Genomic DNA, 25,075 nt, shown 5'->3' with positions numbered 1-25,075 from the left:
TCCTGACTGTGCCGGTGAAAGTCACTTTAAACTGACTTTGCAAACATCCTTTCTCATGTTTCTCACCTAGGCTGTGACTGCATTTGCAAGCATGAGTTAGCTGAACTTTGAAAAAGACGTACCCATGCTCCGTATGAAATTGACTTATCGTCTCCCTCTCGGACTCTTGAGAGTACAAAAAAGAAAAAAAAGCTTCTTGTGTGTGAACATTGGGATTTACCGCACATGGCTAGCTTCAGATGGTTAGCTCACCGCTAGCCTTAAAAGATCCAAGACACCCGCAGTGGGACCACAGTGGGGTTAAACAAGGGCAGCGGGTCAAAATAAACATGAAAGTTGTCAATATTACTTTAAGTGTGGGCAACAAGAAGTTTATTCAACGTAGAAGTTGAAGGCTACAAGGCGGCTGCACCTAACCCGATACGGTGTCATAACACTTGTCTCAGTCCGACATCCAGCCACTGTATGCTACGAGTAGAACTATTTGACCAAAAATGAGACCGGTAGCGTGGTTATTAGCAAGATACGCAACTCTCAACTAAAATTTATTTTCAAAAGCTCTTTAAACGCAACCATACCTGGAAACAAAGTGTTATACACAGATAACAATCAAACACAAAAAATAAGAATAAAATTAAGAGTTGAGCTGAAAGCCGAACAATAAAAATGTATGAATAGTGCTGTAAAACGGACAAAATATTAAATTAGTACTATTTCGTGCGTGCCAGTTGTAGGAGATAGGTGATGGTTCATGTTTTTGTATACAGTATATGCCTGCACTTGGGAAAAAAATAGCGAGACGCTTCATCGTGGCCACCATCCTTGTATTATTCCAACTGTTCCCTGCATGAACATTTTTATTAAATTCGATCTCTCGTTTCTCAGTTCTTGTATTTAATCGATTCAGGATTCACATTTTCCATATGACAATAAAACCGCAAGTGTCTGACTGCTCCCTTAATATACGGCATATGCACAATAATTTATTTCAGTGTTTTATTTTCGGTTTTCAGTCCTATGAGGCTAGTACCGGTTTTCATCGGGCCACCGCTCAAAAAAGGATGAATAAACCCTGCTGTGAATGGTAAAAGAGAAGTTAACAATTTCCATCCATCCACCCAACCAATTTCTAAACCGCTTATCGTCACTCAGTTATAAGCGGCTCAGAAAATGGATGGATAGAGTCGAGTGCTTTTGAATCTACTTGTTGCTTTGTAGTTTCTAGCTTGTCCACTTTAATGATGGCCCTCGAAATGGTCTAACAATGAGATGTGAGGTCATTGTCAAAATGCAAAGGAACCCATTGGACTGTTTTTTTCTGAACGTGCAACTTTGACGTTTGTCATTTCCAAAGGTCAAGGACGAGTATCAGCGGCCTGATGCAAACTGGACTCGTTATTTCTTATCTTGTACAGTGTGTTGCGTCTCCATGTAATAAAACACATAAAGGTACGCACGGTGTGACATGCACTATATTGCTGATGTGACATCAGAACAATGGAAGAGGAGAAGAAATTAAGTACATTGACATTTTGTGGTTACTCGGGCTGTTTAACTGGAAGCAGATAAAAATCCCTATGTATTTTTTTTAGCATTTTTTTGAAGCCTGAAAATGCATATCAGAGAGTGGAATTTTCTTTGAAAATGTCAGTTTTTGTTTAAGTGAAAGTGAAGGACATTGTGTGCTTGTCAGTTACGTGCTCAGTTTAGAAATATTAAAAACAAATCAAAGGCAAACTAGAGCACTGTTTTCTCAAGATACCCATTGAGCAAAGACCATCCATCCATCCATCCATCCATCCATTTTCTTAGCCGCTTATCCTCACAAGTGTCACAAAAGTGCTGGAGCCTATACCAGCTGTCAACGGGCAGGAGGCAGGGTACACCCTGAACTGGTTGCCAGCCAATCATCACACAGCACATGGAGCAAAGTTTATATTATTATTTAGTGTCAGTGTTGCATTGTTGGCCTAAATTAAATTTTAAACTCAAATGTACTATAGGTTGAAAATGCATATTTAAAAACAAACTTGGATGCATGCTAGTTGAGCTGCTCCTGATCTGCGTGCAAATTCCAGAATTCACACGCAAGACTGCGTAAACGAGGATCGCTTCAATAATATCATCGGTATGTGAAATTTTTTTAGAAGACAAAAAAAGCACTTAGTTGCTGTCAAGTAATCATACGCTGAGGTTATTAACGTTGGTAACGCATAGATAATGATACAGTTTAGTGGCTGTAAGAAGGACTCTCATATTTGAGACTTCTAATGTGTAGTCAAAGTCAAATTCAGCTAGCATATACTTGTTTTGTTGCCATACGTGAATAAATTCTTTTGTTACTAGAGTATGGGGGAACAGAGATCATCCATGAAACGCGACCTGCACGTGGGCCACCAAACCTGGACTAGAAGGAGGAACAGTGTCAAGTTCGATCGTACACCACGCTGTCTGGAGTTTAAAAGACAAATTGGATGGGATCGATGCAATCAATACTGGACTCCAGTATGCAATTGTACTGTACTTATATGTACATACTAAGTGATTGCTTGTTTTCGGTTAGTGTTTGGTGAACTCGTCTTTCATTACATTTTATGCTCAAGATATCTAGAGAACTGAAGGAGGACTGTTTCAGAATCATCCAGGCATTTTTTTTTTTTTTTATCTCACCCTGGTCAAAACCCCCCAGCTTGAGAAGTGAAAGAGTATTATTTTTTGCAAACAATCGCCATTTTATTGAACTAAGAGTCAGTCGTACTGTGAAGCGCCTCGAGATATTTCGCCTGCCTTCAAGAGACTACCTTGTGATGGTCCACCGTGGAACGCCAGGATGTCCGCGTGCCACTCCGTGACAAAATCTGTTCATCACTACTCACTTTACACTTTCAAAAGTGATGAATTAAAACAAATAAGTCATTGAGACGTTAATCAAACAAGAAGCTAAATATATTAAATTAATCAAGACTGTGACGGTGACATCATCCGGTCAGAAAGATCCCATCAGTGCTTTCTTTCTACTCCCGGCGGCACGCCCGAGTTGGATATGTGAAATTAATGGTGTCTTGGTGACTGTTATTACTGTTTGAATATCTTCACAATTATAATGTGCATATGAGTATAATGAGGTAGTTGGATGACATCTTTTGAGTACGCGCTGTCTTGGTAGTCACTGATAAGTTACCTCAGTGGTCATATGACCGACTTCATACACGGCTCCTGTCCGGTGATTCAAGATAATTCCACATAAAACATCTGTATAGATAGAAGGGTTGACAGTCGGTCGCTATCAAACATTTGAGGGAAAGATAATAGTTTGGTGAGAAAACATGCTTTTTTTCCCATGATTGTGTGAGCCAGTTACACGTTGCCTGAATGATTTTCGGACAGGATCTCTTTAAATATTGTGAAATAATAGGATAACATAAAATATTTGTTCAGAGGCGAGAGAGTGGGTATATTGGTAGAAGGATGCTGAGGATGGAGCTGCCAGGCAAAAGAGTGAGAGGAAGACCAAAGAAAAGGTTGATGGATGTTGTGAGGGATGTGTGGGAGGAGGATGCATGATAGGCTTAGATGGAAAAAGATGACACGCCGTGGCGACCCCTTACGGGACAAGCCGAAAGAAAAAGAAGAAGGCTTGTGTGGGAATGGTAATGGAAACAATGAGAATAATGGTATTGTTTTTTATTACTTTACTTGAGTTGATTAAAACTCAAGAACAAAATGTGCGAGCTGTTGAGGTCATAATTTCCGGCCTATAAGCCGTGACTTTTTTCACATGCTTTCAACCCTGCGGCGTATGCGGTGATGTGACTAATTTGTGCATTTTTTCTAACGGCCGCAAGGGGGCACTCGAGCGGAAAAACTAAGAGTGAGACCGGTGGAATATATGTGCTGAGGAAGTGACTTTTACCGGTATGTTTTATTTTATTTTTTTAACCGGCCTGTTAGCGCTGCGCTAGCATTTTGATGATGTCTTACTGCTTTGTCTCAATGATTTTTACCGGTATGTTGTTTTTTTTCAACTGGCCCTGTTGGTGCCGCGCTAGCGTGTTGCTGCTGTGTGACTGCCACGGCTCAGTGATTTAGGTATGATTTTTTAAAACGGCCTTGTTAGTGCTGTGCTACCCTGTTGCTACTGCGTAGCTGTCGCTTCTGTTTGGTTTTTTTTAAACGTTTTTTTTTTTTTTACCAGCCCTGTTCGTGCCACCGTGTTTTTGCTATGTTAAGCTAAGCTACGGAATTAAAACTTTGAAAACTCATTCTGTGCACCGTCTTTGTAAATATCAATGTTGGTTTCAATGTGGGCACTTGCAGCTTTTACGCAGGTGCAGCTTATGTACGTACCAAATGGTATTTCCTTAACAAATGTACCGGGTGAGGCATGTAATTTGGTGCGGTCTGTAGGTCGGAAATTACAGTACGCAGTTAATTAAAACGCCACAAGATGTTGAAAGCTTTAGCACCAGGAATACAAATGTATTATCACGTTCGTCCTGAATTTTTTTAGCAGACTTGTGATTGATGTCAATGACCAATTAAGGTCATAGTTGTATGTAAAAAAAAAAAAAAAGAAAGAAATGCAGTTCTTTGCGAAAAATATTTACAAGCCACAGGTATGCCTTTCCTCTCCTTCTCATTTTATCACAATGGGTAAAAAAAGATAAAACCATATGCTCCTGCAAAGCTGACACAGTCTCTGAAGCGCTGCATTTATATTGACATGACCTTAATTTAGTTTAACAGCAAATTTAGACACCCCATTTAACCTGCCGCTATCAATCAGGCTGCTTAGCTTATAAAGTCCCCTTTGGAGCGTGTTAGGAGAGCGAGGTCAATTCCTCAAAACAGTTGGGTTTGAGATTTCCCAAAAAAAAGCCCAAATATTTCAGATTTTATTTCTAGGTATTAACGTGTTTTTATATTCTTATTTTGTGCTGCTTTTCCAGGATTCCTCTAATGGCTTTTACAGTTGTTTAAGGAAGTGACTCCCTTCAGTCTCCTCTTAAATAAATAAAATGCATCTTCTATAGGGTTGAGGTTTGGAGATTAATTTTATCAGTCAAAAACCTTCCACTTCTTTCCTCTGAAGAACTCATTTGTCTTTCGGGTCATTATCTTGCTGCATAATGACGAGTCACCATATCAGGTGATTTTGGTACTTCTGAAGAGTTAATTTTGCTATTGCTATACCACAGTGACCTTTGTCTTCAGAAACTCTTCGAGAAAATTTTATCTATCTTTATCGTCAACAATTGGTTCGGAATGATGTTTTCATTGTTGTAGGCCCCTTGGTCTAATCCAAAAAAAAGGAAATGTAATCAATTGCCTTTTGTCTTTCAAACAAAGGGAACTTTCTGAAGTGGAAGTACAGTAGATCTCTAAATGGTAGCCAGCGCAGAGCCTGGTAAAAACAGCCATCCATTTTCTTTGCCGTTTATCCTCACGAGGGTCGCGGGGAGTGCTGGAGCCTATCCCAGCTGTCAAGGGGCAGGAGGCGGGGGACACCCTGAACTGGTTGCCAGCCAATTGCAGGGCACATACAGACAAACAACCATTTGCACTCACATTCACACCAATTTAGCAATTTAGAGAGTCCAGTTATTGTTGGATGTTTTTGGGATGTGGGAGGAAACCGGAGTGCCCGGAGAAAAGCCACGCAGGCACGGGGAAAACATGCAAAGTCCACACAGGCGGGGCCGGGATCGAATCCGGGTCCTCAGAACTGCGAGGCCAACACTTCACCGGCTGATCCACCAGCACGGTAAAAAAACGACATTACTAAACATGTTTTCAGCCTCTTTTATTGCAATATCCTGCAAAAGGATCAGAACCACACGTATGCCTTTGACACAAAATCCAGTGAAGCAGTAGTTGCCCATCTGGAAGGACTTCGGATGGATGAATGTAAAATTGGCAACGGGCGGTTGAAAAGCTTTTAAACTGCGTCCCGGCTACTGTTGAGGTGTCCTTGAGCACGTGATCAAGCAGTGCAAGACTTGTTTGCGGACATCTTCCACGCTGAGGCTCTCCTTGCATACATGCATGAGAATGATCTGGTTCTCCTCGTGGTGTGCAGAGTGTATGTTGACTTCCCCCTTGAGGGATTCTAATAAGTACAATGAATTAAATAATGAAAATATGGCCAGACTGACACAACCTTCTGCAATCATATGAAACTAAAGTAAACAAGACTAAAAAACAAAGCATGCTGGGCTTTTTTTGTTTTTTGTTTTGGGGTGCTGGTATTACATGTTCCGCCCCGTTGAAAATATGGACTTTGAAATGTTGCGCACCCTCTGGTTATCACAGCATGATCGGGTCTGACGTTGAAATATAAAAGAGACTGTTGTGATGCTGAAAGGAGAAGCACTCCACCAGCAGAGACTTGATGAATTACCCATTTGTCACAGAGGGAGAATTTGATATATTCAGACTATTAGATTTATCATCACTTTTACGTCACTTCTTTCACCCTGTCTTTTCGCCAATCTTTCTTTTTTATGCCCTCCCCCCAAACTCCCCCCCCACCCGCTCCCCTTTTTTCCAACCAGTTCTTTTCTTTTGGATTCTAAAATGAATTCCATTAAGTACCAGGTTATTAATTCGTCGGTCAATTTCCTATGCCTCTTGTCCTCATTAGGGTTGCAGGTAAGATGGAGGTTATCCTGACGGACACAGCATGTGGGGTGCACCCTTGACCGGTTGCAGCCTCTGTGAGAATCATTAGCGCAAAGCAAATGCAAATCGCATGCATATTACTTTTATCGAATTGTGCTACGGCGGTACGGTGGAGCAGCTGTGAAGCGTTAGCCTCACAGTTCTGACGACCAGGGTTCAAATCCCAAACCCGCCTGTGTGGAGTTTGCATGTTCTCCCCATGCCTGCGTGGGTTTTCTCCGGGCACTCCGTTTCCACCCACATTCCACAGACATGCTACATTAATTGGAAACTCTAAATTGCCCGAAGGTGTGATTGTGAGTGCGACTGTTTGTCTGTCTCCATGTAGCCTGCGATTGGCTGGCAACCAGTTCAGGGTGTACCCCGCCTCCTGCGCGAAGACAGCTGGGATAGGCTCCAGCACTCCCACGACCCTCGTGAGGATAAGCGGCTCAGAAAATGGGATGGATAGAGGATTGTGCTACTTTCTTCTATGTCATTGATTCTTAGAAGAGTGTAGTTGTTTATTTTAGCACTCTTTAAAACAAAACCTGCCTGCATGATTTATACATAAATTGTGGTTTTCCTCAGATTTTTTTGTCTTCTACGCATCCATCAAATCAGTCAATATTTCACAAAAGATGTTTCATAATATTTATGTGTACTAACATGCAGAGATATTGGCACACAAGCTGAGATTAGTTCTGAGTCGTCTATCAATGCCTTCACTGACCGGCTTAGAACTGGGAGTTGGCCCAGTTGCTGCAATGATGAATTACGATAAGTGCTGAGTCCAACAATAGATGGCACCCGTGCCTGGATGTCAGCATTGGAACTAAGCCTTGATTTAGACCTGGCCAGGTATTCATGGGAAAAATATGCCTTTTCTCTGTTTATTTCCACACGGAAAAAATTATCAGTTAATTTACTCGGCTTTGGTTCCCAATGGATCATTTGTCTGTTGTGGAAAAAACAAATCTTCTCAAACATACTTCTGATCTATTATGTTTCCCTTTGCTTGCTCTATTTTTAGAGCTGAGATCTAAATGGCTTTGAGGTATCGCGTCTGTTGTTTGGTCCGGATGTAAAAATTTTCTGCGTGCGAGTTGTACATGAGAGGAGCACTTTTATGTCAGGGTTGTACTCATACTGAGGAAATATGAGCGACTACAGTAGGAAAATGGACTCACTCGCTGCCTTCACGCATGCAAATTTGGTCATATTTTCTGGCCCGGTTATTTTAAAAGCAATATTTGATAGTTCATTTCAGTCACCTGTTCTGCAGCCTGATATTGACTGAAATTAAATAAAAACTGGCGACATGGCGGAGCAAGTGGTTAGAATGTTGGCCTCATACGTCTGAGGACCGAGATTCAAATCCTGGCTCCACCTGTTGTTTGTCACTGTGTGCCTTGCGATTGACTGGCAACCAGTTCAGGGTGTACCCCGCCTTCTGCCCGATGACAGCTGGGATTGGCTCCAGCACTCCCGCGACCCTTGTGAGAATGAGCGGCTCAGAAAATGGATAAATGGTTGGAAGCTGGGACAGTTTGAAAATGTGCTTATCATCAAATAAACCTTGACCAATATCAAAATGTATGTTATTTTGTTCAAAACTTCAGAGTATAAAAAACCTTGTTGGTCTCTGGATGTGCATGATTTTTAAGTCCATTAGACAACTGGATGCAATCATATCCAGTAACACACTGCCATCTTGTGGCTGTTGCTATCAAAAGTTGCAGATTTCCCCCTCCCCCAAACAGCCAAGAGCAGTTATGGCGCCCTCTAACGTTCACATTGAAGTCTTGCCGTACTTAGTGAAAACTCAGTTGCATCCTTTGTGGCTTTTTGGATGAATACTGGGCTTACTTGCCTCAACAAGTTTTATGCTCAGTTTCGTTTCTATGCATTATCAGTTGAGGAAAAGCTGAACACTGTCTCTTGGGACAAGAGGGCTTTGAATAGTGTTTTACATTTAAAAAATTGTTTTAAAAGCAAAACACAGGTTTGAATTCAGTCATATACTTATTTATTATTTGAATCTGTGTAATACTGTATCACAGTATTAGAGCATTTAAAATGCTTTTTTTTTTTTAAAACTTTTGTGTGAGTGACATAGCACATCTCCCACACACTTCTGAGGTTCCGGGTTCAAATTTAATCTCTGGCGTTCCTGTGTGGAGTTTGCATGTTGTTCTTCACGTGTTTGCATGGCTTTTCTCTGGGTCCTCCAGTTTCTTCCCACATTCCAGAATCATGCTATGAATTCTATAAATTGTACATTGGCACAATTGTGTGTGTAAATGGTTGTTTATCTGTTCTGGATGTGCCGTATGAGACTTACATTTGCACACTGGTACAAAAATAAACATGTTGTCTAATTTATCTCTGTGATATGAAAACGTGTTATTGGCTGGCGACCAGTTCAGGGTGTACCCCGCTGATAGCTGGGATAGGCTCCACTCACTAAGACATTTCATGGAGTATTTACACTACCCGAATTTCCGGCCTATAGACCGCGACTTTCTTCGCACGCTTTCAACCCTGCGGCTTATACTGTGATGCGGCTAATTTGTGCATTTTTTCCAACGGCCCCAAGGGGGCACTCGAGCCGAAAAGGTAAGAGTGAACCCAGTGGCACGTATGTGCCCAGCAAGTGACTTTTACTGGTATGTTTTTTGTTTTTTTTTTTTAAACCAGCCCTGTTCGTGCTACACTGTTGTTGCTATGTTAAGCTAAGCTAAGGTATTAAAACTTTGAAAATTCTTTCTGTGTACCATCTTCCTTTGTAAATATCTCGTGTTTCAGTGTGGGTTTCAATGTGGGAACGTGCGGCTTTCACACAGGTGTGTCTTATGTGTGTACCAAATGGGATTTCCTTTACAAATGTACTGGGTGAGGCTTATAACCAGGGGCGCTCTGTAGCCCGGAAATTCTGGTAATTTATTGGCAACAGTGTGGCCAGTAAATTTCTGTACACTTGAATTACATTAATATACTAACAACAGTGTTAATCAATGTTTCTATTCATTTTGATGCTGATATGTGCATCATCCGGAACAGTGACCCTCTGCAAGCTCGCCATTAGCCACCAATTCCTGTCACATTAAAACAAGACAAGAAACATGAACTGAAAGTTTTTACGGAAATGGGTTTTTAAAGGCCAGCTGAAGTTATGTTGAGCTTTCATGTGGGTGGAGCTGCATTATGTTCCTGTGTGTTATTCATAGACACGTATAGGGCAATGAGGCTGTAGTTGTGTGCGACTCCAGAGTCCAATGACTCCACTCCAGATCTTGAATGTGGCTCTTTACCCTGTTGGGCTGCACTGAAGGGAAGACACACACACACACACACACACACACACACACACACACACACGCTATGGGGAGGAACTAGAGTCTATGCCAAAGAGCTTCCAGCTCCTGAGAGAGATTGTGACAGTAGACAAGAATTGCATGATGTGATGTGGATTGTGTGTGTGTTTGTGTGTGGGTCAGATTGTTTGAATGTTTGTTTGCCTTTTTTATTTGTGCCCAGGAGGTGGGTGACTGGTGGATGTGCTGGATAACTTTTTTGCAGTCATGTCAAGGATGCGTAGCTTGAATGTCTGCTTCCTAGGTTTTGGGTGAGTGTGATTGGGTGTGATTTGGATCGATTTTCCCCTTGAATGACAATATGTGCAATTGCAGCGATTGTGTGTGTTAATGGCTCGGTTAGGTGTGTGATATTTCAAGCTAAAGGTTGTGCGTTTGTTTGTGCAATATATGCCGGTCTTGGCGTGTTTGTGGTTCCATGTGTGTGCCGGCTATTGTGTGCATGTGTGTGTTGGGGCAATGTTCCGGCGTTCACCTTGTGGCAGAGGAAGGGTTCATTTTGACTTCAGCGAGGAAGTTATCAGGAAACTCCATGCAGCCAACCGTGGCCACACACACAGGTTAGAAGTAATGACATTTTTGTTTTGTGTACGGGCGGTACGGTGAAGCAGCTGTAGAGTGTTGGCCTCGCAGTTCTGAGGACCGGGTTCAAATCTGGGCCTCCCCCTGTGTGGTGTTTGCATGTTTTCCCCGTGTCTGCGTGCGTTTTCTCCAGGTGGGCACTCTGGTTTCCTCCAACATCCCCAAAACACACATTAAATTTAGACTCTAAATGGCCATAGGTGTGATTGTGAGTGCGACTGTAGTCTGTCTCCATGTGCCCTCCGATTGGCTGGCAACCAGTTCAGGGTGTACACTGCCTCCTGCCAAATGACAGCTGGGATAGGCTCCAGCGCTCACACGAACCTCGTGAGGATAAACGGCTCAGAAAATGGATGGATGGGTGCATGTGTGCGTGAAAATGGCAACCTTTACGATGTTGGGTTTAACTATACTCCATGAAATGACTTGTGTAATTTAATTTAAAATGTATTTTATTGTAATCCACGCCATTACTGGAATAAAATGTGAAATTAAATTACAGTTGGCTTTGAAAATTCTACATTTGAAAAATAGCCACAAACGCTCAGATTTTTCTTTTTTTTTTCCATATCACTTCCTCCATTTGCAGCACTTGTATTTGTTTTCTGGTCTCCAACATGACATTTTTTTCTAATTAATTATTTGAAGCACCTCATTGAGGTGCAATCTTTTCATTTGTCTGAGATTTTGAAAAAGGTTAGGCTCATAGTTGTTGTTTTTTTCAACACAAAAGAACATTGTCTTTTAACTTCTTTGGGCTTTAATGTGTAGCGATATTGTCTAAATTGTGCACGTTCGTCATTCAGGCAACGTGTACGATCTGGAGGTTTTCCAAATGCTGTAATAAGATAATGTGACAAATACATCTTTTTTTTAACTTCAGGATGTAAACATTTATGCATGAATGTCTGCTTAACGAGGTTAAGGAATCAGTGAAATGTGAAAAAGTAGGCTAGGTCAGAACTCTGGCTATTTTGTGTCAGATAAACATGAGGTAGGAAAGACAGAATAATGCTTTTGATTGACACATTTAGGCACAGATAAAATACCTACTTTGTGACACATTTGTAGATGCTCAGCCCGAAGCTGTACTGTGTTTTCTATCGCTGCTTTCATGATGAATGGGAGCTGAGATAAGAGAAATATGCTGCATTCTGGAAAACCACAAAACAAACACATGCATTTTTTATTGCAAAATTGGTAAGTATATTTGTCTTCAAGCGTTTAAAACTTAAAACCATGAAGTTAATAGACCATATCAGCCTTGTAGTCACAGCCTTCCCTGACTGCATCTTTTTCCCATGGAGCCGATGTTTTTTTTTTTTTACATCTTCATCCAACAGATATTTACAGTTCTACATCAACAAAAAACTATATAAATATTACTATATTAGAAAATAAACTAGGTTTTGGATATACTGTGCAAAATGGCGACACGGAGTCATTGTCTTTCTAGGACCCAATAATGATGTCACTGTTCGGATCAGCGAATTATGACATCAAAACCGATCGGCAAAAAATGACAATCATCAGCCAATCCGGTCAGGCAGATCAAGTTTGTGTAAAGTCTAGTCAAAACTATCCGCAGAGTCACAAAGGGAGCTCCTGTGATGTTCTCATTGCACAATTCCCAGATTTGAACTGAACCAATATTGGACTCACATTTATTGTGACTGGACCGTGTTTTATGTTGCACGATCAGTCTAGTAAACACAATATAAATGATTGCCATTTCTGATCCTATAACTTACCTGAGAGTCACCATGTGTGGAGCCACTGATCGTTACACTGGGTATAATTAGCCAAGTAGTACATTCTTTACATAGTGTATGTATTTTTTTCCTGCAAAGAGTCCATCTAATAGCTGTTTTTGTTTTGAGGCAAATAGTGCATAACTGAGATTTTAAGTGGTCACTCGAGCAAAAAACAATCCAGTTTAAATAGAGTCGCAGCTGCAGGCCGAGTGACCCAAAACAGCCTCCAAATCATCATTCAGATCTGCTAGTGACTGCACAGAATAAAACTAAACCGAACTAACCTAAATAAAACCTAAAACGGATGCTGGGCTTACTCTTTAGCTTCATTTTTTTCTTAAAATTCATGATATATGGCTTTTAAAATTGCTGGCCCTTTTGATTTTTTTTCCGGGCAACTGACTTTTTTTTGCTTTCCGTGTTATGTGTTACACCTGCTGCCCAGTTCTGCTTCCCATTTTCCGAAATTGTGCAACGTGCAAGCTGGAAATAATCGAATGATCTGTAAATGAGTGCATCTGTTGGATTGATTTTAACATAATGCGCATGCATAATGACTTGGCAGAAGTTGTGATTATGTTAGTGGCCTGGTTTCTATTCATAAGTTGGAGCCAGGACGTTTCTCTTTTCCTTTTGATTAGTGCTTGCAAAAAAAGGCCATTTGATTTTCTTTGTGGTTTGAAGTTGGGGGGAGGAGAATAAGATTTTGTTTACTTTTTTACATGATTGTCTGGAATGCATTGCTTTGTTATTGATTAATAATGCATGGTTACAACATTTTTAATTCCCAACATTGCCAGTTGTACTTCTGTAAATGGCCCCAATGACTTTCTGTGCTAGTAAAAAGTGAACAAATGTCTCATTAAGCTGTCAATTTGCCAATCCTGTGACAATGACAGTAGACCGACGAGCTACAACATCTTGCACAAAATAATGTACAATGATGTCAGTTGAAACTGACGTTATTATAATTACATTTAGTGTATAAAAGCAGAATACCAGATATAGCTCTGGAAACATTACATTGTGCAAGTGGTCTTTTTGTGTTTTGGCTTTTTGGTCATCTCTATTAATTAGCGTTAAATTAACCAGTACACACAAACAAGATGAAATGAAATCATTGTATCGGAAGTCAACCTCTCTGAATAGATACAGTAACTATTTTAAGAGCAATTTTGGAACATTAATTAAGCTACTATTTCTGCTCGCCCTTGCGAGCTCACTCAATCAGCTCCTGGTCCTTGTGGGCAAATTCAGAGCTCTGGCACGCCACAAATCAACTCGTTTGACCAAAAGCTTTTTTTTTTTTTTTGGAGAGATTTTTTTTTTTTTTTTTTTTTTTTTTTGGGCGAGATCAACTGTCCCTCTTAGACATTCTCATTTTGTCCAAAACACCAAATGTTCTACATCGTGATATAGAGTACAGTTCAGTCATTTTATTGCTGACGGTTCTCGCAGCAGAGTTGTTAATACGATTCCTAATTCAATAGACAAGTGTGCATTAAAAAAATTAATGAATAAATGAGGATCAGGACAAATGGAAATTATTGCAATGGATAGGATTCCAATTACACCATCTTGTGTGTCATAGAGGTCAGAGAACACAGGTGATAAGTGAAGCGTTAATTTTTTTTTCTATTGTTAATTTATCCAACTGGTCTAAGCGGAATCCTGGGACGGTGGTGACGTCATTGGAAACCTATCCATTAGCTGCTCTGTGACTCTTCTAAAAACTCTTCCAAGCGACCTTTTTTCTGCAGATTTTGCACCGTAATTCCCGGCCTACAGAGAGCACCTGGTTATAAGCCTCGGTACGCAGAATGCTAGCGCGGCTCTAGCGTTAGCCCCGGGCGTGCGTTAAACTCTTTCTGTGTACCGAGGCTTATAACCAGGTCCGCTAACGCTAGCGCCGCATAAACCGCAGGGTTGAAAGCATGAAAGGTTGTGTGAAAAAAGTTGTGGCTTGTAGGCTGGAATTTACGGTATATGTAGACCTTTCACTAAAAGGTTTCAAAAATCGGCAAGTCAAAAAAAAGACTCCATAACACTTTGGATCTAGTTTCTGGAATCAGATTTTAATGTTACCAAATCTCCTCTCATCCAAGAAAAATCTTCTCTGAATGTTTATAATGACGCTTCGAGCCTCTAGTTGTGTTAAGCGCTCATCAGTTTGGACAAACGGGCCTTGTTCCCATACTGTTTGTGATCACACAGACGGGCCCTGTGTTAAAAGGACACATCGTTATTGCGTTACTATACAAACGACGTGTGACGCGCAACAGTGTTTTCCCCCGAAGAACTTTTCGAGAAAGCACGCGAGAGTAATACGAGCAAGAATGAGTTCCCAGACAAATACACCCTTTTACGTTGAAAAGACTCTTTGTTTCCAGGAGTTGTTTTTGTGCTGTTATTCCAAGGCTAAATGCTTGGATATCCTTCTTTTGTTTGGTTCCGAACAGTCCAGGCTGACCACAGCCATAAATAAGATCAATGATTATTTTCCTACCTTTCGGTAATTACAGAACAACCGCCGAGCTGTTCAATAACCTTGTTTATGATGGTGTACGTGGAGTGCAAGTATACGTGAAACGGGCTGAAGTGTGGAGAAATTATGCAATCCACTCCGTGTGCTCCAAGAGAATGCAAGAGACCTAAAGATGTTAGTTCATTTGATGTATGATTTGTATTCTAACATGGTCAAAATTGACACCGCTAATGCTCACCATGTTGTATATTTCCATTTTTCTCATAAAACCTTGCGTCTTGCGAGAGCCTAAAAACTGCCATGAGTCACAAGTGAATCATAAATCTGAGGTATAACCCCTTTTTAAGGAAGTTCTCCCTCTTACACCAGTAGCCTCTTTATTTTCAGGTTCTGCTTTACTGTATCATACAAGTTGCACCACATATGATTACTATCGAATGTTCAGTTCCCAATTGAGTAATATTTTGGGTGGAGTTATACTGGAGTGAAAACAGTCCCCTTTTTTTTTGCCTGCGTCTGTATGCGTGCACACATGAGTGAGTGAGTGATGTTTAATTGTGTAGTCTGCATGTGATTGTCTGACGTGAAACAGGAGATTGACCTCGGGGCACAGCCAGTGAAGCATTCAGTAGTTGGTGCAAAGTGCAGGCATGCATGCGCCAACATGTACTATATTGTGCACACATACGTTTGCTGCAGATCTTTTGTACTTGCTCTGTAATGACCCGTCCCGTATGAACACCTCCCCCCCCAAAAAAAAAAAAACATGGACCCTCTCTTATCTTGCAAGAAAAATAAACAGCAAACATGACTGTATCACACTTGAGCCAGTTTTTGGAAAATGTCAATTAAATGCTTGTATTAATTTAATAAATAACAAATACAGAAAGTTGATCTAAATTTATTGATGCTCTAGTAAAAGCAAGGAGATATATAACAGTAAAAATCAAGGGGGTTTAGATCAAGGTCACCCCTGCAATACGCGAAACCCACAAAGTATTTTCCGCACTATAAGGCCCACTTTCAATGAATGGCCTATTTTAAAACTTTTTTTAATATATAAGGCGCACCTCATTATAAGGCGCATAGAATAGACTTTACAGTAGAGACTGGGGTTACGTTATGCATCCATTAGATGGACCTGCACTAAAGGCTCAATATTGATCCATATATAAGGCGGACCGGATTATAAGGCGCACGTCAGCTTTTGAGAAAATTAAAGGCTTTTAGGTGCGCCTTATGCTGCAGAAAATACATTACATGTAAATGTGAATGTGTGTATGTATATATATATATATATATATATATATATAAACACACACATATATATGTGTGTGTTTGATATCTGTATGAACCCTCCATAATTAATACTCCCCACACCCCCATTTATAATACCATAATTTTAGAAACACTTTCGAGATTCTTAAAACCTTTTAACTCTCAAGCACAGTAATGCATGGTAGGGCTATTCATCCATCCATCCATTTTCTTTGCCGCTTATACTCATGAAGGTCGCAGGGAGTGCTGGAGCCTATCCCAGCTGTCAACGGGCAGGAGGCGGGGTACACCCTGGAACGTGTTGCCAGCCAATCGCAGGGCACATGGAGACAGAGAACAGCCTGACTCACAATCACACCTAGGGGCAATTTAGAGTGCCCAATTAATGTTGCATGTTTTATGGGATGTGGGAGGAAACCAGAATGCCCGGAGAAAACCCACGCAGGCACGGGGAGAACATGCAAACTCCACACAGGGGGAGCCGGGATTGAACCCAGAACTGTGAGGCCAACACTTTACCAGCTGAGCCAAGTGCTGTTCATTATATACATTTTAGCTTGTAAGATGGGTTTGAATGAATTTATCTTTTTTTTTTTCAGTTTTGATGTTTTAGGCTAGAAGTATTTGTATTTCCACCCCAGCAAAAAAAAAAAAAAATCTTGCTTCCACTCAAAATCCCATGAAAGGTGAAATATGTCTGATAGAAAATTGAAAAATAATACTGTATATGTAATGCATTGAATCAGTAATGGGTGAACGGTCATTATAGAACACTAAATTCAGTACTCCCAAAAAGTTAGAGATCCACTTCTGTGCCTTTCTGTTATTCTTCCCATCTTTGTGACGCTCTAAGCTCAGTGACCATTTCCCTTTTATTACGTTCCGGTTTAAAGCCTCTCAATAACGAGTTGGTGTTTACTATCAGTTATTAGGAATTGTCTCGATCTCGTGATGTCAAAGCGTGAAAGGTGCGACGAAGAGCACTTTTCAAATAGCAATTCTAATTGAACCTGAAATGTATTCATGGATCAAAACGCCTGCCAGTGAGCTCCTTGATTACAAACAGAAAGTCTTGAAATGAGTGCTAAAATGACAATAGAAAGAAATGAGAAGAGAAATGACAACGAGAAGTCGGACGTGTCATGTTCATTCCAAACTTTGGGGAAGGTCAAATTAATTGCACCAATATTAATATAAATAATAGTACTGTAATGCTCACTGATTGGCAACAAAACAATGAACACTTGTACCATCAAGTGAAATCAAACGCAAGCCAAATGAAAATTATATTGTGAGAAAAATATAATATAAAATCATCTGATTTAGCTACGACAGAGTCAACATAAGTCTTATCTCTGATTATAATATTACGAATCAACCAACAATACTTTGAACTTCACATGAACCTTCAAAACTACTGATAATCTTGCACTTCAAATATCTAAACTCTGAAAACAACAAAAAAGGTTGATTTTGATCTTGTAACCAAATAATGAGCTTTTTTTTTTTTTTAAAAAAAAGAAAAGTGCCTGGCAGATTGCCATCATTTGTCTAAAAATGCCATTTTCATCAGCCACATTTAAATATCTAAGGAGTCATTTTGACAGCTTATTAAAAATAATGATCAAAGTGAAATGCGGTCAGGGTTTGGCTTTCCTTTCATGAATGTCTCCATCTACTCCAGCGTCATTCAAGTACTCTAGTTTGGACTTTGGGAACTGTTCTTGCTGAGATCCACTCAAGCGCCTTTCTCTTCGTGACTCGAGTGCACTAAGCAGTGATACAGCAAAACAAATGTTTCCAATTGTCCTCCCGAACACGCTCGCCTCAGTCTCACTAATGGCCGTCAGTGAATGAGCACGGTGCGCTGTCGGCTGTCAGCGTGCCCCCTCATACCAGGTCAAGTCTCCCCCCCTTGAGTGTGTGTTTGTGTATAATTGAAAGTGTGCGTGTATCTCTTAAGGGGATGTAGATCACACACATTCATCAATCAATCTGTGCTCCACTTGTTTCATCCCCAGCTGGTAAAGGAAAAATCAGCCAAGACCGCATAAAATGGCATCCAAACATTTTGTTTGTCCAGTCAAATCCATAACATTTAGTTTTGAATCCTCCACATCATGTTTTATTACATCATTACGCTAAAAAAATATTGTATCATGTGAAATGATGTGAATCATTGCGCCATCGTGTTTGCAGTTTTGATGTGGAGAATGGCCCGTCCGCCAGCTGCAGTCCCCTGGATCCTCAGGCCTCCCCCGGCTCTGGACTGGTCCTCCATACCAACTTCCCGGGTCACAGCCAGCGCAGGGAGTCCTTTTTGTATCGCTCTGACAGCGACTATGATCTGTCACCCAAGTCGATGTCCCGGAACTCCTCCATTGCCTCTGAGCTGTGAGTAGAAACATTCGAGTACTGTACAGCACACTAACTGGCCACAGTATACGTATACCTGCACAATTGAATGAGCTGAAACAGATTGTTGTATAATTGTAATAATTTAATTTTCAATTTTGACTGACCCTGTCAGAGAAGTTTCACTTATCATTAGTATGTCTCTAGCTGTGTTAAACAAACTGAGAATTATTTTTATTTATAAAAATAGTATAATCATACACCATTCATTTAACTAGTCAGTGTTTTGTTTTTTTTCAGTTTCTCTGCAATTGCATGAATAAATTTATGATATGCATAGCCTCCTTCCACAATCCCACACACATATTTAATTATTGACTACATGATCCTCATTATAATCCAGGTTAAATGATTTCTGTATTCACGTTGAACCAGGTAATTGTTTCCTCCTGCTGCAAGATTCTTTTTCTTTGAGATTATTTAAAGGTCAAGTGTCATCCCTATAAACATTCTAAAATAGATAATGAAATGAAAAATGCATATAACATTACTCACTTCAATGTCTATACGAAAAAATAAATATGAGGGGAGAGCACGTCATTCATGCGCAAAGCGGAAGTGTCATTCGGCATCCAAGTGGTCGCCATATTGGCTGCATCTACTGTCCGTAATGTCACTCGGACATTCGCCATTGAAAACACGCTGTGGCCCCTACTATGGGACACGCCCCTTTCAGACATCGAAACTGTTTTCCAAGAAGAGAACATCTCACAATCGAGTGAACTGTCCGGGGCAATATTACCTTATTGTTTCGAGCCATATTTAAATGATATGCGGATTACTTCTAACAAACAACAGACTCCCAGACAGTATGTATGAGCCAGCCCGGCCAAAGCCATGCTTGTCCGTGAGGCACAATCCGGAAGCCTACGACGGCGAGCCCGACGTGGAAGCCGTCCGACATGCACATCGACACATTTAGCACCCCTGTCATACGTACGCGGATGGATTATTTTTTTTAGTAGCTTTATACACACCTACCTGTCATTTGGAACCCACAAAGCTCTCGTCCTTTCGTCCTTTCTACCCATGCGATGCCTTTTTCACGACAAACTGGGTCTCTTGGAAATTTATGTGTTGGGTTTAAACCCAACCGCTGGATGAATTATGCAAATGAAGGTACAAGAGAGGTCTTCAATTTGGCTCTATAGGAGAAACGGGTTTGACTGACCAGGTGCAACGCCAACACCTGTTCTGAGTCAGTCTCACCAGTGTCCCCCTTTTTATTGGTTTTTCAAAACAAAAGGGTCACAAGATTATAAAGCAAATGAAGGAACAGATGACAGTACCAACACAAAGACAAATACTAAGATAAATATAACAACGGTGAATGCCAATACAGAGGTGAATACTAAATAGACATTTATAACAATGGTGTTGAGGAGTGTCTGCTCAGCAAGGGGGTGCATCACTCCTCAAGGTGTCGCTGGGTTATACTTGCTCGGGAGGAGAATGATTCGGGCAAGGATGATGTAAACAAATGCGTGATAAAATAATGAATTTAACATAACAGTGTTTGAGCAATATGCCGCAATGCAACGAGCCAACATTTTGGCTAACACGAAGGAACAACAAGCTAACTTCGCGCAGGTAAAACTAATAGAAACAAACGAGATCGCCTGAGCGCGCTACTGGCTCCAACCTCACCTCCTGCTTCTTGTCGAAAACAAATCTCTCGAGAGGATTTTCATGGCAGGAGTTACAAAAAGCTGGATACGTCAAAATCATGTTTTGTGGTGAAAAAACGGATGGATCCATACCGGTTGCCATTTTTTCATTAATAACATACTAAAAGTCATCCATTTAATGACACTTGACCTTTAAATTAAAGACAAAAAAAGATCTTGTTTTCACTACTAATTCATTTGACATTATCATTCAGATTTTTGTTGAGGAAGTGCCACATTCTGGAAAAAAATGATTCTATCGCCAAACAACTTTTTTTCTCTTTTGAATATCATATATTATATAATATATATTGTCACAATGTGGTAGTTTTTAATGTTGCATGCTTTTTGTAACGGAAGCAGTAGTTGTTCTGTTTTGACCTTTGAAGTACACTCGCTGGATCACTGGAGATGAAGTTTTTCTCTGGTAGACGTCGCCTCACTGATACACAACAAGTGTCGGCGCCTGTTAAAATCCCTTCAGTAATAATCATGTGACTCCAGCCAGCATGACAATGATTTGAAGTGTCTTGCTCTTTCTCCGTTTCCAAAAACACATTCGTCATTGCATAAAAAGCCTGACAAAATCCACGACTTCCAAGATTGACTTACCTCCAACTCACTTTGGTGTCCATCTTTCATCTTTCATTACAGTAATGGGACGGGCTGCTTATCTTAACTTTTGTTCATCGCTTTGTTGTATTTGGTGCCTACACTGTATCTGAACATATTTCTTAGTACTTGTTTCTGTGTCCTTGCAGACATGGCGATGACCTGATCGTGACGCCTTTTGCTCAGGTAAATATTTCCCCATCTGCTGTTGAAAATCCAGTAAAATATGTTACTGAGGTCGAACACATTCAACTGCGGCATGCTAGTGGGGGTCCTGTGATGTGTTCGGTTTGCTAAACAAATTTACATATAAAGTTCAACTGAGCTATTCTGATCTATATTCTTTTTAATAGGAAAGACTTATAGAAAATGGGGCATACATAGAGAGAGAAATACCGTAACTTACGAACCACAAGCCGCGACTATTTTTTGCACGCTTTCAAACCTGCGGTTTATGCGATGATGCGGCACTAGCATTACCGCACCTGGTGATAAGCCTCGGTACACAGAGTTTAATGCTAGCGCACCACTAGCAATAGCGTTAAACTCTTTCTGTGTACCGAGGCTTATAACCAGGTGCGCTCTGTAGGCCGGGAATCACAGTACATACTCTGTTATTCACAGTTATGGTCAATTTAGAGTCTGCAAATTAACAAAGAAACACGTTTTTGGAACGTGAGAGAACATGGCAACTCCACATGTGATGGCCCGGCATGAAACTATGAATCTAAGAGCTGTGAGGCAGGTGGGATGATTATTAATTATTCTTAGAACAAATATGTGCCAGCAGCATGACATATCTGTGCTACTCAATCAAAATATAAATGTATAAAGCTCAATCAATGGACTTCAACCGAGTTCCAATGAATAAGTGACCAAAAGGGAAACGCACGGAGACTAATCAATATGTTGACCTTGTGTGTGTTCAGGTCCTGGCAAGCCTTCGAAGTGTGAGGAATAACTTCACAGTATTGACCAATGTCCAGTGTGCCTCCAGCAAGTAAGTCAGCCATTGTTTTGCTTTCATGATTGCGTCAATTAATATAATGCAGGGTTTCATTCGGAAGAGAGTTTTAAGGCAACATAACGCATTTGAACCCAGACACGTTGATTGGTTCGGTTCATTTTAAATTTCTGGCCTCACAGTTTATGAGGACCCCGGTTCAATCCCGGCCCCCCCCTGTGTGAAGTTTGCATGTTCTTCCCGTGCTTGCGTGGGTTTCCTCCGGGCACTCCGTTTTCCTCTCACATCCCGAAAACATGCAACATCAATTGGACACTCTAAATTGCCCCTAGATGTGATTGTGAGTGCAGCTGTTTGTCTCCATGTGCCCTGCGATTGGGTGGCAACCAGTTCAGGGTGTACCCCGCCTCCTGCCCGTTGACAGCTGAGTTAGGCTCCAGCACTCCCCACGACTCTCGTGAGAATAAGCGGCAAAGAGAATGGATGGATGGATTTTACTTGATTTATTATTTTAAAAATCAGTATAATTATGTTTATTATTTGAAAAACACATTATTTTAAGTGATTCAGTAACTATTTCAATTGTTTGATACATTAGAATATATGATTCCAGGAAAAAAACAAACATAAAAACAGAATTATATGTGTGTGGTTATGTAAAGTTACCACAGGGTGGTAGTAGCGAGCTGTACACTGCCTGGCGTGTATTTGTGCGTCAGTGAATGTGGTTGCCATATCCAGTAGACACAACACAGTGTGAATGCACACACTTGACTTCAAATCGAGGCCTGGGAAGGGACTCCTTTATTATGACTTCTTGTATTGACAAATGAAACTTGTATCACCAGATGGGTGAATAGATGACAGTGACTAATGTCACACTTATTATAAAGAAAATGTTCATGAAAGTGACAGTAGCAGTCTCTCTCCGGTATCACACTTCACGGTGGTGTAAAGAGACTAAAAATATGTATGTAGGGCAGGTTTGACTTTTTCCCGCAGTGTCTTGAAGGATGCTGCAAGCCATACAAACATTCACTTGTCTTCTCTGCATCCCAAAAGTGTGCGTGAACTATATTCATAAACACTAAGACACACATTTGGGTGAGTGCAGGTATGTTGGCATATTACAAGATTTTAAAAGTATGCGTTGTCTATTTTAAACAATACAGTTAGTGTAGCATGTTCTTCTTCTTTTCCTTTCGGCTTGTCCCGTTAGGGGTCGCCACAGCGTGTCATCTTTTGCCATCTTAGCCTATCTCCTGCATCTTCCTCTCTAACCCCAACTGCCCTCATGTCTTCCCTCACCACATCCATAAACCTTCTCTTTGGTCTTCCTCTCGCTCTTTTGCCTGGGAGCTCCATCCTCAGCATCCTTCTACCAATATACTCACTCTCTCGCCTCTGAACATGTCCAAACCATCGAAGTCTGCTCTCTCGAATCTTGTCTCCAAAACATCCAGCTTTGGCTGTCCCTCGAATGAGCTCATTTCTAATCCTATCCAACCTGGTCACTCCGAGCGAGAACCTCAACATCTTCATTTCTGCCACCTCCAGTTCTGCTTCCTGTTGTTTCTTCAGTGCCACCGTCTCTAATCCGTACATCATGGCCGGCCTCACCACTGTTTTGTAAACTTTGCCCTTCATCCTAGCAGAGACTCTTCTGTCACATAACACACCAGACACCTTTCGCCAGCTGTTCCAACCTGCTTGGACCCGTTTCTTCACTTCCTGACCACACTCTCCATTGCTCTGTATTGTTGACCCCAAGTATTTGAAGTCGTCCACCCTCGCTATCTCTTCTCCCTGTAGCCTCACTCGTCCCCCTCCACTTTTCTTATTCACACACATATATTCTGTTTTACTTCGGCTAATCTTCATTCCTCTCCTTTCCAGTGCATGTCTCCATCTTTCTAATTATTCCTCCGCCTGCTTCCTGCTTTCACTGCATATCACAATATCATCTGCGAACATCATGGTCCAAGGGGATTCCAGTCTAACCTCATCTGTCAGCCTATCCATTACCACTGCAAACAGGAAGGGGCTCAGAGCTGATCCCTGATGCAGTCCCACCTCCACCTTAAATTCCTCTGTCACACCTAAGGCACATCTCACCACTGTTCTGCTGCCATCATACATGTCCTGTACTATTCTAATAGACTTCTCTGCCGCACCAGACTTACGCATGCAGTACCACAGTTCCTCTCTTGGTACTCTGTCATAGGCTTTTTTCTAGATCGACAAAGACACAATGCAGCTCCTTCTGACCTTCTCTGGACTTTTCCACTAGCATCCTCAAGGCAAATAATGCATCTGTGGTACTCTTTCTAGGCATGAAACCATACTGTTGCTCGCAGATACTTACTTCTGTCCTGAGTCTAGCCTCCACTACTCTTTCCCATAACTTCATTGTGTGGCTCATCAACTTTATTCCTCTATAGTTCCCACAGCTCTGAACATCCCCTTTGTTCTTAAAAATGGGAACTAGAACACTTTTCCTCCATTCTTCAGGCATCTTTTCGACCGCTAGTATTCTGTTGAATAAGTTGGTCAAAAACTCCACAGCCATCTCTCCAAATTGCTTCCATACCTCTACCGGTATGTCATCAGGACAAACTTTCCATTTTTCATCCTTTGTAGTGCCTTTCTGACTCCCCCCTTAGTAATCATTTCCACTTCCTGGTCCTTCACTCTTGCCTCTTCAACTCTTCCTTCTCTCTCATTTTCTTCATTCATCAACTTCTCAAAGTATTCTTTCCATCTATTTAGCACACTACCGGCACCAGTCAACACATTTCCATCTCTATCCTTAATCACCCTAACCTTCTGCACATCCTTCCCATCTCTATCCCTCTGTCTGGCCAACCTGTAGAGATCCTTTTCTCCTTCTTTCGTGTCCAACCTGGTGTACATGTCTTCATATGCCTCTTGTTTAGCCTTTGCCACCTCTACCTTTGTCCTACGTCGCATCTCGATGTACTCCTTTCGCCTCTCCTCAGTCCTCTCAGTATCCCACTTCTTCTTCGCTAATCTCTTTCCTTGTATTACTCCCTGTATTTTGGGGTTCCACCACCAAGTCTCCTTCTCCCCTTTCCTACCAGATGACACACCAAGTACTCTCCTGCCTGTCTCTCTGATCACCTTGGCTGTCGTCGTCCAGTCTTCCGGGAGCTTCGGTTGTCCATCGAGAGCCTGTCTCACCTCTTTCCGGAAGGCCGCACAACATTCTTCCTTTCTCAGCTTCCACCACATGGTTCTCTGCTCTACCTTTGTCTTCTTAA

General features: G+C 41.2%; 1 protein-coding gene across 5 annotated transcripts in view; it reads left to right on the top strand.

Moving 5' to 3' along the window:
- The window catches only part of pde4ba (phosphodiesterase 4B, cAMP-specific a), a 148,417-nt gene that overhangs the window by 69,778 nt on the left and 53,564 nt on the right, over window positions 1-25,075 (top strand). For 2 of the 5 annotated variants that reach the window (XM_061824515.1, XM_061824516.1), the window contains 3 exons: window positions 18,336-18,530; window positions 20,980-21,016; window positions 21,760-21,830. In XM_061824515.1, the coding sequence (XP_061680499.1) occupies window positions 18,336-18,530; window positions 20,980-21,016; window positions 21,760-21,830 (303 nt within the window). Of the gene's footprint in view, window positions 1-10,058; window positions 10,598-18,335; window positions 18,531-20,979; window positions 21,017-21,759; window positions 21,831-25,075 lie in introns of those variants that run through there. The other 3 variants (XM_061824518.1, XM_061824519.1, XM_061824517.1) reach the window with 3 other exon arrangements.

The sequence above is a fragment of the Syngnathoides biaculeatus genome, chromosome 7 (assembly GCF_019802595.1).
Source record: "Syngnathoides biaculeatus isolate LvHL_M chromosome 7, ASM1980259v1, whole genome shotgun sequence".
Taxonomy (NCBI): domain Eukaryota; kingdom Metazoa; phylum Chordata; class Actinopteri; order Syngnathiformes; family Syngnathidae; genus Syngnathoides; species Syngnathoides biaculeatus.
Note: the sequence above shows the minus strand (reverse complement) of the source record. Positions and strands in the feature narration are given on the sequence as shown.